Source organism: Microtus pennsylvanicus, chromosome 2, assembly GCF_037038515.1.
Source record: "Microtus pennsylvanicus isolate mMicPen1 chromosome 2, mMicPen1.hap1, whole genome shotgun sequence".
NCBI lineage: Eukaryota > Metazoa > Chordata > Mammalia > Rodentia > Cricetidae > Microtus > Microtus pennsylvanicus.
The window spans coordinates 147,709,364-147,724,021 of NC_134580.1; the positions used below are offsets into that span (position 1 = coordinate 147,709,364).

The following is a 14,658-nucleotide window of genomic DNA, read 5'->3' on the forward strand; positions in this document are numbered from 1 at the left end:
AGGCTTCGCACATGACCAGCTGAGCCACTACTTCGGACCTTTTAAAAAGTACGTTGCACCCCTAGTCTCTTCGGCGTAAACCAGTGAATAGAGCAGTCCATAGAAGCTACCGGACCTTGTGCCCGGCGAGGCCAGTTGTGATTGATACCCGCGAACACAGGAGCGTCCAGGCACGTGGGGCATGTCTAGAACTACATTTCCCGGCGCCCCTCGCTATCGGGGGGGGGCGTGTCTGAAATAAGGGGCGTGGCTGCTGGGCGTGGCCGGCTACAAAGGCGGCCGGCAGCCCGCGGGGCGCAGAGTAGGAGCGTCGCGGCTGACCGACGACTGGCCCGGGACAGCGTGGGAGACTCGGATTCGGCCTGCGACGCCCCCGCATGCGCCGGCCGGCTCGGTAGCGGCGGCCCCCATGCTGCTGCAGCCCACGTGCGCCCCAAACGTGTTCCCGCGGCCGTCCGCCGCTCCCAGCGCCATGCACGGCTCGCAGAAGGACACCACGTTCACCAAGATCTTCGTGGGCGGCCTGCCTTACCACACCACCGACGCATCGCTCAGAAAGTACTTCGAGGGCTTCGGAGACATCGAGGAGGCCGTGGTCATCACCGACCGCCAGACCGGCAAGTCCCGCGGCTACGGCTTCGTGAGTGCCCGCGGCGCGCGCACCTGCCGCCGCCCCTCCCCCACCGCCTCCCAGACCCGCCGCGCGCAGCCGGGACTCCGGGGCTTCCCGGGGCCGTCGGCCCTTCCCCCACACTTTCCAGCCTCCCCAAATAAGCGTCAGCTTTAACACTAGCGACTTGAAGACGGTTTCCCACTTCCTTCCACTCTAGTGTCCCCAAACTTCTCCTCTGAGAAAGTTAACGGTACTTACTCCCGGGCAGAACAGCCTGGGGGGGGGGCCTCCCCTAGGGGTTCTCTTTGCTCCACCTCCCAGGGGATTATCGCTATCCTTGAAGGCTCCGTTTCCCAGCACTTGAACTTAGGGGAAGGAGCTGCAGTCCTGGAGGCAGAGAAGACAGGCTCAAGGGTCCTGAATACGAAATATCCTCCTGCTCCTGGGAGGGAAGACCCAGGGATGGCCTGATGCCAGGGCAGGACCCTCTTCCCCTCTGTCCCGCTTTCCTCAGCCAGCCACCGAAGCCCCTGACCCTCCGTGTTCCCGCAGGTGACCATGGCGGATCGGGCAGCAGCTGATAGGGCTTGCAAAGACCCTAACCCTATCATCGATGGCCGCAAGGCCAATGTGAACCTGGCCTACCTGGGTGCCAAACCTAGGAGCCTGCAGACTGGTGAGCGTTTGAACTTTCTTTCCAGCCCTTCTTGTTTCTATATTCAGCCTTGCTTTCTGTCTGATGGAATACACTGCCCTCGCTCCCCCTTTGTCCCAGAGTGGCCGCCAGCGGTCATGTGCCCTGCAGAGCCAGCCTAGGGCAGCCACCCCTAGCTTGGAAGCTTGCTCTTCTTTTCTCAGCAGTGTAGAGTCCCAGGGATACCGACTCTCAAATGTCTGCCCTACCCGTGGGAAGGGAAGAAGTCAGCTGCTGATGGGGCTGGAGATTAGGAGTCACCCAGAGAAGCCGCTGCCACCTGTAGACTTCTCTGCTTTGGATGTTTTGAGAGTTCACTAGCAGGGACGGAGGTGGTGTCTGGGTTGGGAGAAGGAAGCTTACTGTCCTTGGTGACTAGGGGAGTGTGGCACGCAGGACTCTGCCTCCCCGTGTGTGGCCCTGAGACCTTACCCATATAGTATCCTGTTCCTAACTCTCCTCTTGTTTTAGGTTTTGCCGTCGGTGTACAGCAGCTACACCCTACCTTGATCCAGCGCACCTATGGGTGAGTGGATGTAGCTGGTGTGGGTGGGAGGGCCTTGAGGTGGGACAGCTGTGGGCTTCTGTCTCAGATCTCCAAGGCTGGGGAAACGGCTGTTTTCAGAAACTGGATTGTGTTTTGGAAGTGTGGAGGAAGAGATAAGACCAACTGCGTTTCTCTAACACAACGGGGAGCACCCGCCTTCAAGCCTGGTGCATGCCTTGCCCCCACTATGTGACACCTCCTCGGCCAGGTGTCACGTGGCCATCTGTGCCTCACTTCCTCACCTGTGCAGTGAATGTGGGGGCTCAGTCCGTCCCCAGCGCAGGCAGCCCTCCTAGAGTGTATGCCAAGGCTGAATGGATCTGGTGACCTGGGCTCTTCCTCGGGTGCTCTCTGATGTGGACCAGTGCCATGGAAGTAGCTCCTGTGGGACTGTACCCGGTGAGGGTTCATGTTTGTGAATGGCATAGTAGGTGACTGTCACTAGTTGGCTTTTTGTGTGAGTTACTTGTTCCGTGTCCCACCTCCTCCCATACTAAAAAGAGCAGTAGGCTTGGCAGCTGCTTGGGGAAGGGCTCACACGCTTGAGGGACACAAGCGTTAGACCCTGCCACTCGGTTTGGCCACAATCAGCTGTTTGTCTGGTGTAGACTGGCTGTGAATTAGCCAGGTGGGTGGGAACTCTCTTTCTCTCTCTCACACACACACACCCACTTTGCACTGGCAAGCTTGCCAAATCTTTACTGCCAGGTTTTGTGTCTCAGCTTGGTGGGTGGGGTAGAGTGGGGTTTGTCGGGGTGGGAGCTGGGAGGTAGAGTGGGGTGTCTTTTGGGGTTGGAGCTGAACGGTGGAGTGGGGTGGGTGTATGTTGGGGTGAGAGCTGAGTTTGGCCAGCATAGTGGGTCAGATAGCTGGAAACAGTGCTGCATGCTCTAAGTGTGTGCTTGTTCTGTAGGATGCCACTGGGATTCTCCACAACTCTCCTTGGGGATTGGTGTAAGCCACGCAGGGGCATATCTGTGGGGAGCTGTGTTCTGGGCCCCAACTTAAGTTTTCTCGTGTGTTGTCACTGGTCTCCTGGGGACGTACTTGGGGTGCTACCATGGCAGATAGTGCCAGATCACATTTTTTGGCCTGGGATCTGTTCCCTATGTGTTCTAGGCTGTCTGGAAGAGGTTTGGGAACATCGTAGCCTTGGTATCTGTGCGGTAGCTTCTCCCCTGCCAGCTATGTGAGGAGGGTGCCCCTCTCTTTGGTAGCTTGCTGTGCTCCTGGGTCCTGGGTTTCAGGCTGATGCTGGGCTGAGATGAGAGATGCTTACACTGGGACAGGGGTTCCCATGCCTCTGACACATAACTGCCTCGCAGTCACTAGTGCCTTCCAGCCTCTGCGGCCCTCTGTTACTCTCCGACTGTCCCCGCTTTGGTTGCCTTTCCTCATCTGGAAAATGGGGGCACTACTACTTATAGACAGCATGCCCTAGTCTCTGGAAAAGGCCCTCTTCCTGTCCTCATAGATGGCTAATGACTTACCCAGGGGGTGAGGTGTGGACCTGTAAACTCAGGGCCACGCTTGCTGTCTTTGGGGGTGTGCATGTTCTGGGAGCCCTGATACTCGGGGGTATCTGGTGTCAGGCCACAGTAGTTTGTAACTAGATTAGCAGACTGGTCGTCTACCACTTTGACTACAAAGTGTTTGGAGGGTGCCAAGGAGTGTAGACCCAAATGGACAGGTGGGCAGAGGGACTGGCCGACCTGCAGTGCCATTGGTCCTTGCGTTCCTTTGAGGAACATCCCACTTCTTGCCTTTACCAAACTGTGTGTGTGTGAGTGAGACAGAGACAGACCCCCGTGTGTAACCAGGCCTCACTGCCTGGGCCATTGCTATAAGTGCCCTGCCCTCCCAGCTGGGAGGCAGAGTTGGGCTGTCAGCGGCTCCCTTTGTTTTTGCAAACAATCAGGCTGGCCTGGCTGGGCCTGACTCAGCCGTTGGTTTTGTCAGTCAGCCTTGAGCTACCCTGGCTGAGGGCCTGGTGGGAGCTGGAACCCTGGCAGCTCAGAGCCTGCAGGCGCCTGTGTGACTGTACTTTTTCCTAGGGCTTCTGGACCCTTGACATTTAAGACCCCCACAACCCGCCTATGAGCCAAACCACTGTTGGGGTCCTCACCTGTCTGGTCAGAACTACCCGTCAGCTTATGAAGACTCTTGAGAACACGATGCTTGCCCCCATGCCTGCTTGTTGACCGGGCCTTGTACAGCCTGTGCCTGTCCGTCATGTAACCGAATCTGTGGGACAGGCTTGGTGTCTGGTGAAGCTTTCCTCAACCATTGCAATAGTTTTTGCCAGCCTTCAGGCTTGTGTTGGTAATCCCTGCTGGGGATAAGTGGCCCAGGACCTTCCAGCAATGGGGTCTTTTCCAGCCCTGGGACACAGTTAGCAGTGCAGATGGGAGGGGAGGGCTGAGATTACCCCACCCTGGTTATGTTTGTCAGGACTTCCCAGGGTCAAGGGTGTCTGCCCACACTCAGCCTACGGCTGATGGAGAGCGGAGGTGTGTCTCTGGCCTGACAGCCCTTGGAACCTCTCCTGAGCTATATTTGAAGGGCTGTTGCTCCAACAGGCTGTTCTCCCTGTTCTTAAGGGGAACATTGCTGTGGAAAGATGCCCAGACACTCTGATCCTTTCTCCCCAAAATAGGGCCAGGCCAGGCCCTAGGGGCTGAGGTCAAGCCAGAGTCCCAAACCTGCTGGGTGTCAGGCTGCACCTCCGGACAGCAGCATTCAAGGTGACAGGGACAAGTCCACGTTAAGGACTGACTGAGCAAGGTGTGTGGAGTGTGTTGATCCCAAGGCCATGGAGAGCCTTGGGGTTTGTCCTGGATGATCCAACAACAGGCCTAAGCTTGGGGCCACATAGACTGCAGGCCTGCCTTCTCCCTAGGACCACCCAGGCCTATCCCTCTCTTCCCAGCACCTCCCTTGCTCACGTGACAGTTTTTGGATGAGTGAACTCATGTCCCCGAGACCAACAACAGTTGGGCATCCTCTCTCTGGCTTGGGTTTTCTTTCCCATAGCCTTCATTTTAGAGACTGTGTTTTCTGTGGTATGAACCTGGTACCCATATGGTGATGTTTGTCCTGATTTCATGTCACCAGACCTGTGGACTAGAGATGGGGGGGGGTGAGACAGACATCCCCAACCCAGTGCCCAGTGTGGCCAGGACCACTGCAGTTAGACAGGGTGCTACTGGGGGTGCTTCTCAGGAATGAAAGGTGCTGTGTTATCTGACTGGCCAGTTGAGCCGCATGTGTTACGGTGTAAATGAGCACCATAATGTCTGGGTCCCCATAGAGTCCCACACTGTGCCAGCCTCTTTCCTGCACAGACAAGTGTAGCCAGCCAGTGAGGGGAGGTTGGGAAGGGATTGGCCCGGCCCTACAGAGGGATTTGCCCTAATTTCACTGAGGGCAGTGAAAGGTGAGGCCGGTGTGAGGCTGTAGGAGGGGCAGGTGTGTCGCACGCTCTGGTTCAGGAGGCCTCTCTAGGGGTGTGGCAGCGAGGAGTTGGAAGTACTGTAGGCACTAAGCCAGGCCCAGAGCAGCAGGTGTGAGCATGCTCACCCCACCACCTGTGGGTTATCTTGGGGGTGGCCCTACTTGCTTCCCCTGTCATCACTTCCTGTTTGGCAGCCTGTCTGGAGGCAGGCGTGGGCTGTCTGTCTGACCCTCCCCGAGGGTGTGCTGCTGCACCTGTTGTTTGTCTGCTGGGACAAGAAGCTAGCCTCGGGCGCTCTTGGGTTCCTTTCAGAGTTCAGTTATTGCCAGGTGCCCATGGTAGCGCTTCTGAAGCCTGAGGCTGAGGGTCCATAGCTCAGTTAGCCCCAGAGATGTGTCCATGGCACGGAGGTCCACCAGGTGGCCTCTGGCCCCCAGATCGTGGCTCAGGAATTGAGGCATCCCTTGGGAGAGTGGCCTTGCTCCCTTCCCCCAACCCTCCTGTAGACTTGGTGTCAGCTGGGAACAGGCTGGGAGTCTGCAGAGTGATTCTGATCCTCCCTTTGTGTCAGGTCAGGGGCCCTAGCTCCACTGGTGTGACCACAGTGTCCTCTCCCAGGAGACTTGCAGCAAGGGAGACAGAAAGAACCATGCAGGGTTGGTATAAAAGCTGTAGAGGAAGGGACTGTGGGGTGGTGGTGATATGGGAACAGAGGCCAGAGCCCAGCAGTGTGTGGGTCCTTTTTCTGAAACAAGGTCTTGTCATGCAGCCCAGGTTGGTCTTGAACCACCAGTGAGCTTCCTAAGTGCTAGGGTAAAGTCATGCACCATTGCGTCTTTTTTCTTGTTAAACCAGGCAGGGTCTTCTAGCTCAGCATATGGAGCCCAGCAGACTGTGAACTCCTGGGTCCCTGCCTCTGCCTCTTGCTTCTCTGGAGCTGGGACTTGAACCCAGCCTAATGCGTGCTAGATAAGCTCTCTACTCCTGGACTACAAGCAATCCCTTGCTTTCCAAGTGCTGGGATTCAGGTTTGTTTTGAGGGCATCCCTCTACCACTGCATTGAGCCAGAAGGCCTTCCCTTGGGACAGCTGCCATCTAGCCTGAGACAGAATCACCTGGACCACTAGACCTGAGGAGGAGGGCTACGATTCCAGGGTGGACAGTAGATGGACTTGACCTTAGAGGAAGAATGCCGAACAACTTAAGACTGCAGCTAGCAGGCCTAAGGTGGAATTTGGGCAGGTTCTTAGCTGGCTCCCACTGTGGTGTGTCTTCTCTCTGCCTACACTCACCCAGCTGCTGTGCACCCCAGAGAGCCTGGTGTCCCCCTCACAGGGGATTCCCAGGAGGCCTGCCAGGCTGCCACACACGAATCACATCACCACCCCGCCCCAACGCTGGGGCTGCTGGTAAGTTGCCAGGCTTGCCTCCAGCACCCAGGCATAAGGCCCCCAGGGAGAAAGAAAAAAGTGAAATGGGCTCATTTGCCTTTTTCGTTTTTATTTTCAGTGTGGCTTCATGTTCGGGAAATGGGCCCTCCTGGGCTGTGGCCAGTGAGTTTTCTGAAAGCTGGGCTTCACACACGGGGGCAGGGCCTGCATTGACACCGCTCACTTTGAACCCTCCTTAGTAGTAGCCACAGTAGCTGTGTGCTCAGGGTGGGGAGATGGATGTCTCAGATGCCGCTGCAGAGCTCCCATCTCTCTTCTGGGGGTAGCCAGCATCCCAGATGTGCCAGTGGTACCCTTAGTTTACAGTGGGGAAACAGGCAGTGAGATCTGGACCCTAGGCCAAGTCAGCCAAGTGCATCTGGCTGTTTATTTGTTGGCCTGACTCTGAACTTGATGGGAGGAGAGGCCACCTCTTCCCTCCCAGTGGGTCAGGTTCTCCTGGCCCCACCCTACAGACCCAGCTGTCAGCCCTGGCCGGCACCCATAGCAGCCCACTCTGGGCTCTTCCCTTCAGCCTCTGTAGCTTGATAGCTCAGTGTTACCCCAAACCAGACACCACTAGGAAGCTGAGAGCTTGAGCCATCCTTCCCCTAGCGTCACATAGGTCTCCCTGGCAAGAGGGTCCCCAAAGCTCCAGAATTTAGACTCCTTTGGTGGCCTCTGGCCTAGGAACTCTTCTTCTTTTTCTGTTGCTGCTGCTGCTACTGCTGCTACTTAGGGTGGGTTTAATTGTCCCCGGCCACCCTGGCTTGAGAAAGGGCAGAAGATTCCCTGAAAAGAATGCGGAGATGGAACCCTCGGTGTGAGACAGTGGCATCTGCTCTCAGCCAAGGCCTGGATGGGAGTGAACCCGAAAAAGCTGGTGGCAGAGCACTCTGGAGAGAGTGGGTTACCCCACCTTTAGATTTCAGCACGTAAGGCTGGACAGGCGGAGCATGAAAGGTGTCTGTTCACTTGACCTCCCCTTGGGCCACAGGGGTGAAGATCTAAGGATGCCACAGGACTAAAGCAGGCAGTCGACCAAGGATGGCAGGTCAGACTGTCTGCTGTGAACTTGACAGGCAGATCTGTGTCTCCTGTCCCTGCTGGTGTCTGAGGCTGCTGCTCTATCTGCTGTCTCATGCCTGGGCCTTCTGGCTTGCCCCGGGGTGCTCAGATGTCCACAGATGCTATTCTGGGCCTTTAGGGACAATGGAGCAAGGAAACTCAGCCTGCGTGGCCATGAAGGTTCATACAAATAAAAGGATAGGGTGCTTTGGTGTGGAAAATAAAAGGGGCAGGAGGGGCCTGCAAGATGATGCTGGGGGGAAGAAACCTTTTTGCATGTACCCCAGGTGTCAGCACCTCGGGGTGGCTGCAGTTTGGGGACAGCAGGATCATCCAGGGTGGAGAGGTGGGTGTGGGCTCTCATGTCGGAAGCCCCAGGAGCAGTTTGGATTTGCTTCTCAGTCCAGTGGGATGGTGTTAGTCCCTGGTTCTGGTCCCTGGAGTAGTGTAGTCTTGAAGTCTTTAAGTGGTATATGAGGGATTTAGTGGGCTAGGCCAAGTGGAGTCTGCTGGCCCAGAGGTAGGAAGTGGGGGAGAGTGACAGTGGCTTTGGAAAGCTTTGGGTAGGTGGGCATGCTGGGACGTGGAGGCATTGAGTCCTTCAGGGCCCCGTACTGCTGGGGTAGGAGGTTAGGAGGCCGGTACCCTTGCTAGGCTGGACATGAGAGTGGTTGAATGGTGGCTGGCATTTGAGTCTGAGCAGCACTGGGGATGTCTCTGGACAACATGGCACTTCCACATTGCTTGCAGCAGTGTGCACTCTGGGACCAGGGTCACCCATGGACTTGGCGTAGGGCTAGAACTCAGGTGGGATTTTTAAAGTAGAGTGATCCGTGTGCCAGAGTGTTCTCTGGTGTGCAGGCCCCGTCCCAGCTTCTGCTGCTTTTAACCGGGATGTCTGTGGTGTTGGCCGTAGTGTGGAGTCCTCTCAGAGTAGCCTTAGCTGTCCTGGAACTTGTTTTGTAGACTAGGCTGGCCTTGAACTCAGAGATCCACTTCTGCTTCTGCTTCCTGAGCACTGGTATTAAAGGATTGTTAGAACTGTGGTTCCAGGGGCGTGTGGCATAAGCAGGTGACTGGATAGTCTGAGTCGTTTTCACCTGTCTTGTGTTAGGCACCACAGTAGTGCCTGGCAGAGACCTCAAGGAAAGTACAGGTGAGCATGCAGAGACCCGGAGCATTTAGGGTGTACAGGATTGGGCAGGTCCTCCAGGTGGGCAGAGCAGGGAACCTCAGTGTTAGCAAACGCCACCCCTAGAGGGATTGGGTAAGGGTGTCCCACCCATGTTTCGGGAAGTTAAAAGCATAACTCTCTTGGAGCCTCAGTGCTTGAGTCCCAGGGGCCAGGTGGGGCTTCCCGCCTGACACCCAGGTAGGGACACCTGATCTAGCAAGGCCTCCGTCTTGCCCGGTGGGGAGCAGGCATCCAGCAGCACCCTCTACCAGAGCTCTGGTTTCAGGAAGGTCAGGCCAGGCTGGGGGACAGTGCAGGAAATGGCCCTGGACCCCAGGCTGAGGCAGGTGAGGAGTGTTGGGTGCTGTGGGATCCACTGCTGTTCAGGCTTTGGTCTGAGCAGGGTGTAGGGATCTGTGGGCCAGCTGAGTGGTAAGGGGAAGCCCTGCCTCCCAGTCCTGTCGTGTGTACTCCTGCCTGGGCATCCTCCCTGCGGCCTGCCCGGGCTCCACTTTCCTGCAGCCTCTCCTGAGCTCTGGGTTTCTGTCCTCCACCTCTTCCTGCAGAACTCAGCCATGTGTTCTGTTCATGACTCTGTCCTGGCAGGAATCTGAGGAAGTATCGTGCAGCCCAGAGGTAGGATTAGAATCCACAGCAGCGCCATTCCAGTCAAGGAGGTAGGGCAGACGCTACCTGGGGCTCCTGCCAAAGGCTGTTTGGCCTCATAACTGCACATCTGTCGCCCTGTGGTATACAGGATGCTGACCACTGCTGGTGATTGGTGTCCTGGCAATGTCTGGTCAGCTGCCCCTGCCCTTTGAAAATGGAGAGGGCAGCTGGGTGCAGAAGCTCTCCAAACAGCATGCAGGGTCATACCTGTGTTAGCTGTGCCTCCCTGTGTGCACTCCAGTAGCTTTCCTAGCTCTGCCCCAGCCTCACCCATGTCCCTTTGGTACCTGTGCTATCAGACGCTGCTGCTGGGGCTGCTGCTGGGGCTGTGGAGATGAAGAGGTAGTCAGTGCTTGCTGCACATGTGATGGCCACAGTTTGGATCCCAGCGTGCGAAAGACTGACAGGGTCCCCAGAGTGAGGCTATAGATCTATGAGGTCTGGGTTCAAGTAAGAGTCCCATCCTCAATCTATAAGGTGGAGAGTGACCCAGAAAGATGACCGGCACCCATCTCTGGCCTGTTTGCGCATGCATATCACTTGAATTCATCAGTGATACTTGCTGCTTGCCTCTCTGCCTCCCACTGCATGGCTGGTCAATGCTCAACCACACAGGCCACACATGCCACATGTCCGTTTGCAACTTGCGGCAGGTATTGGGATGCTACTTTGGTGACTAGAGCTTTTTTTTGGGTTCGGGGGTGGATAAGGTTTCTCTGTGTAGCCCTGACTGTCGTGGAACTCACTGCCCAGACTGGCCTTGGACTCACAGAGGTCCTCCTGCCCCTGCTCTGTATTGGGATTAAAGGCATGCACCACCACTGCCCAGCAACTAGAATTGTCTTTAATCGCGCACGTGTGCTCCTCAAGCCTTTCAAAGACTTCAGACCCCACAAGTAGACCCCACCTCTTCCCTCTGTCTCTGCTAGGCGCTCTCTGCACCATCCTCCTTGGGAAGCCGTCATCTCTTGGACCTGTGCGTGTTAGGTGGGCTAGGCCCAGAGTCTGCAGCTCACCCGTCAGTTTCATCTTTCAGAGGTGTTACTATGGGCAGGAGCCTGCTTGGGGTGGGATTGGATGCCATTCCCTGGTCCTTGGGTGACTTTGGTTATTTGTGATCTCACACAAGCTGCTGGAACTCACTGAGTGTGTCTTGCTGGGTGTGTTCTCTCCAGAGATGTGCCCACCCTAGGGCTGGGTATGGGCAGAGCAGCAGCACTGGGGAGCAGCTAAGCCTTTTCTTTTGGAGCAGAGCCTCTCTCTGGAGTTAGGCTGTGTGCTAGGCCTGCCTCAAAGATGTTATGGGAAGCTGAGGCTGCAGCTGGCCCAGAGCACAGCTTAGACACACCATGAGAGCGAGTGAGCTGCATGCTGACACCCTTGGTGGCACCCCCCTTGCTGTGTACTGCAAGATGCCACCAGCAGCCCCTCTGCAGGTGTTTAGTGCACAGTGTGGGCACTGCTGTAGACATGGCTGAGGTCCAGAGAGGCTGCCCAGCCTCAGTTTCCCCTGTAGTCGTGCTGTGCTTCCTGAGGGAGCCGCAGCTGGTGCCCAAGTTTCTGAGGGTGTGGGGTGGGAGCTCGGGTCTCCAGGTGCCCTCCAATTACAAGCTGCAGGACCTATGTGGTCACCTGGCACAGGGCACTCAGCCCTCCTGACTTTAAAATGGCTGTGCTGATGGGACATTAGATAAGGCCCCTGGAGCATCTTGTTACTTAGCAGGGCACAAACCAAGCGCACCAGCACCCTGTGCCCTCCATCCTGCAGTGGGTGTACCTGCAACCCTGCTGCCCAGCCTTCCCTGGCAAGAGTTGAGTAAGGACTCCATGAGGGAGGAGCTCCTGCTGTTCAGGAGCTGGTGGGTGGCTAAGGAGCGTGGGTGTCACTGGGAGGGGTAGGTATCTGGCATGTGAGCTGCACTGCCCCCATGGTTTTTCTGAAGCCTGCCTTGAGTTGTTACCGTCTCTCTCCTCACAGTCTTGAGATTCCCTGTTTAAACAAAGGCCGCGCCTTTAAACACTGTTCAGTGGGTATTGGTGGGAGATGCGGGTGGGCCTGGGTTGAGGAGGAAGACACTGAGAACAGGTGTTTGGCGTGTAAAGCAATGGCACTGCTCGTGCAAAGGCCCTGGTGTCAGAGTACAGGTGGCATGTTGCTGAAACTGTCTTGGAGATGGGGTTATAGATGGGCAGGGCACGGGTCCCTTGGCCTCCCCCACTCTGCCGCCATTGCGTTCCTTTCTCCTACAGCCCCTGACACTCTGCTTGGCCCACAGGCTGACTCCCCACTACATCTACCCGCCAGCCATCGTGCAGCCCAGCGTGGTGATACCTGCCACCCCTGTCCCGTCACTGTCCTCGCCCTACCTTGAGTATACACCAAGCAGCCCAGCCTATGCCCAGTACCCTCCAGCCGCCTATGACCAGTACCCGTACGCCGCCTCGCCTGCCACAGCCACCAGCTTCGTGGGCTATGGCTACCCAGCTGCCATGCCCCCAGCCTTGTCTGCCGCTGCCCCTGCAGGCACCACTTTCCTGCAGTACCAGGCGCCTCAGCTACAGCCTGACAGGATGCAGTGAGGCGCGTCCTGCCTAGGGCCACAGCCACCGCCTGCCAGCCTCGGGAGCCACCAGCACTTGGGTCTCCTCAGGCCCCTGGGCCCACTTGCCAAGGGCACCAGACAGCATCTTCTCCAGCCCAGGCCCTGCTGTGCCTTGAGGAAGGCCATGAGAAGTAAGGGTACACTCTTGGGAATCTCTGCAGCCGCTCCATGCCAGGTGCCTTACTCTGGGACGTGTACAGACGTCTGCCTTCCTCTCTGGGAACCCCGCCCATTGCCCTTCAGTCGAAGCACTGTGCCATGTCCTGTTGGGATTGTTCTACTATGAAGGCAAGACCATCATCACCAAGAACTCCAAGTCTGTTTTTTACTTAGAGACTGGCTTTGGTCAGTAGCTCCCTTTGGAGACAATGACAGTATTTCTCTGTGACAATGTCACTGATGGGATGCCTGGAGCTACCCCCTTTCCCATGGGGTGGCCATCGCCAGACCACAGCCCTGCAGGGCCCTGGGCCCCTGTCTGTCTGATGCTGCCCACCTTACCTGCAGAGGTGCCCGTCAGGGCGAATTCTCAGGTGTCTGTTGCTGTGCCATTGAGGCCTTCTTCCTGGCCCTGCACCCTCTAGGCAGGCTCTGTGCCTGCCCATCCACCCTCCTGTAGTCACCTGCGTGCCAGTCTGGGAACATGACCTGACAGCACAGAGGGAGAAGTCCCGCCCATGTCTGGAAGGGGTGCAGTGGGCATCTCTGGCAGCGTGGGCTGCCCGCAGGCTGGGCAGTGGGTCCTTCCACACCTACCTCAGGGAGCCAGTGTGAAGGCCCTCAGCAGCATGCCTGCTCCTCAGCCCAGAGGACAGAGGGAGTAATGTTATAATAATATTTTTATTAGAATATTCTGATTATAAAAATAAAACTTGTTTTCTTTAAAGAGAAAGTCTGTCCAAGATTTTTCTCTCAGTGGCCATTGTGGTCCTGTGTCCAGGGTTTCTGACCGCTGTTTATCAAACCCTTACCCTGCTTCAGCCTCTGCTGATTGATCTGTTAGCTTCAGAGACAAGCAGGGCCAGCCCCAGTATGGCCCAGCAGTCTGAACCAGAGGACCCTAACCCACAAGGTAGGTGCAGCCAGGCCTGGGCGGGGTTCACTTTTGGCCCCCGTGCTCAAGCCTTTAGAAGTGGACCTGGGTGGATTTCTTGCACTGTACCTAGGTTCCCCAAAGCCCCGTTCTGGTTTCCACTTAGTTTGTGAGATGCGCCTGGAGCGTCTGTGACCCAGGCCCAGCTGCGCTGTCAGGGCTGGGTTTGCTTTCATCCCAGGCCTCTACCTCCAAGTGTCAGTTTGCAAACACTAAAGGGTCAGAAGGTCAACATGGGGGCTCCTAACCCACAACTGACATCTGTTGCTGCTGATAAGAGTGTGGGGCCAGGGAGGGGTGGCGGGCACTGCCAGGGTTATCAGGAAGGCCACGTGAAGCCAGCATACTTCCTGTCTCTATCAGCTGGTGGCAGCCACAGGGGCAGGCCCTCAGGAAGGCCCCTTGGTCTGGATAATGCCCTCCTGGGTCTTAGGATTGAGGGCTCTAAACAGGGCAAACCTAGGAGAGCAATAGGTGCTGTTCTGTGCCAAGGACACGGCGGGCCGAATGCAGTCAGCAGAGCCACACTGCCGTCAGTAATTGCAGTGGTAACCACTGCTCTTGCTACAGGACAGTTTCCATGGGATGTCCCCAGGTCCAGGTGGCAAGCTGTTCATTGTCCCTTGTGCAGCATGGTGAAAGGTCTGGTTAGGAGAGCCACACTGTCCCAAGACAGGGATTTTCACTGCTTCACCTCCCAAGGACAGGATTTCTGCCACAGAAATCTGTTCCTAGCTGTCAGCACAGACCTGGTGCACAGTGTGACCCAGAGAGAGGCACAGGTTCCATCCAGCCCGATGGCCAGGCACACTCCCGTGTAAACAAATGCTTACAGACTGCATACACGTTAGTGTGCTCGCCCTCTACATAAAGGTTCAGCAGGCCAGTCACAGGGATACACACAAACTCCACACGCAGGATACACTTTCACAATTACACAACCACACCTGACTCGGCTCAAATGCACACTTGCAGATGTCTGCAAAGCAACGCACACATGTACATGTGCACACGTACACCCCAGAGCCAGGCATACTGGGTAGCGTGAAGAGGGTCCGTGTGTGTGTCATCTGTGTTAGGTGTTAGGTGTTATGTTCCACGGCCTCTGGAACAGAGATGCAGCTACAGTTTTGAGCTGGAGTCACTTGAGGGAGAAGCTGTGTGTGTGTGGGGGGGGGGGGGGGGAAGGTGGCTGGGTGGCTGGACAAAGAGGAGGGGACCTCAGGCCCTGGGCTGGACCTTCTCTGTGCAGGGGCAGCCAGCTGTCACTCCCTGCTGCAGCTTTTCCTTCTGGCCTAAGTGCAGTGGGGCA

General features: G+C 56.6%; 1 protein-coding gene across 3 annotated transcripts; it reads left to right on the plus strand.

Annotated features, from left to right (window-relative positions):
• Nucleotides 1-278: 278 nt before the first annotated feature.
• Rbm38 (RNA binding motif protein 38) lies at nt 279-13,145 on the plus strand. 3 transcript variants are annotated; one of them, XM_075963217.1, is made up of 4 exons: nt 279-640; nt 1,166-1,289; nt 1,779-1,833; nt 11,901-12,031. In XM_075963217.1, the coding sequence occupies exons 1-4, from the start codon at nt 410-412 to the stop codon at nt 11,905-11,907; spliced, it is 417 nt and encodes a 138-aa protein (XP_075819332.1). In that variant the 5' UTR covers nt 279-409; the 3' UTR covers nt 11,908-12,031. The 3 variants fall into 3 exon arrangements, with proteins under 3 accessions (XP_075819332.1, XP_075819330.1, XP_075819331.1); XM_075963215.1 differs by having other exon boundaries at nt 280-640; nt 11,927-13,145; XM_075963216.1 differs by having other exon boundaries at nt 484-617; nt 11,927-13,145.
• Nucleotides 13,146-14,658: the final 1,513 nt, after the last annotated feature.

What these genes read in the sequence shown, in the direction of transcription:
- Rbm38 (XM_075963215.1), top strand. Translation starts at nt 410, where the DNA reads ATGCTGCTGCAGCCCACGTGCGCCCCAAACGTGTTCCCGCGGCCGTCC. An exon ending in ACCTAGGAGCCTGCAGACTG is followed by an intron (nt 1,290 to 1,778) that starts GTGAGCGTTTGA and finishes CTCTTGTTTTAG; the next exon opens with GTTTTGCCGTCGGTGTACAG. An exon ending in TTGATCCAGCGCACCTATGG is followed by an intron (nt 1,834 to 11,926) that starts GTGAGTGGATGT and finishes CTTGGCCCACAG; the next exon opens with GCTGACTCCCCACTACATCT.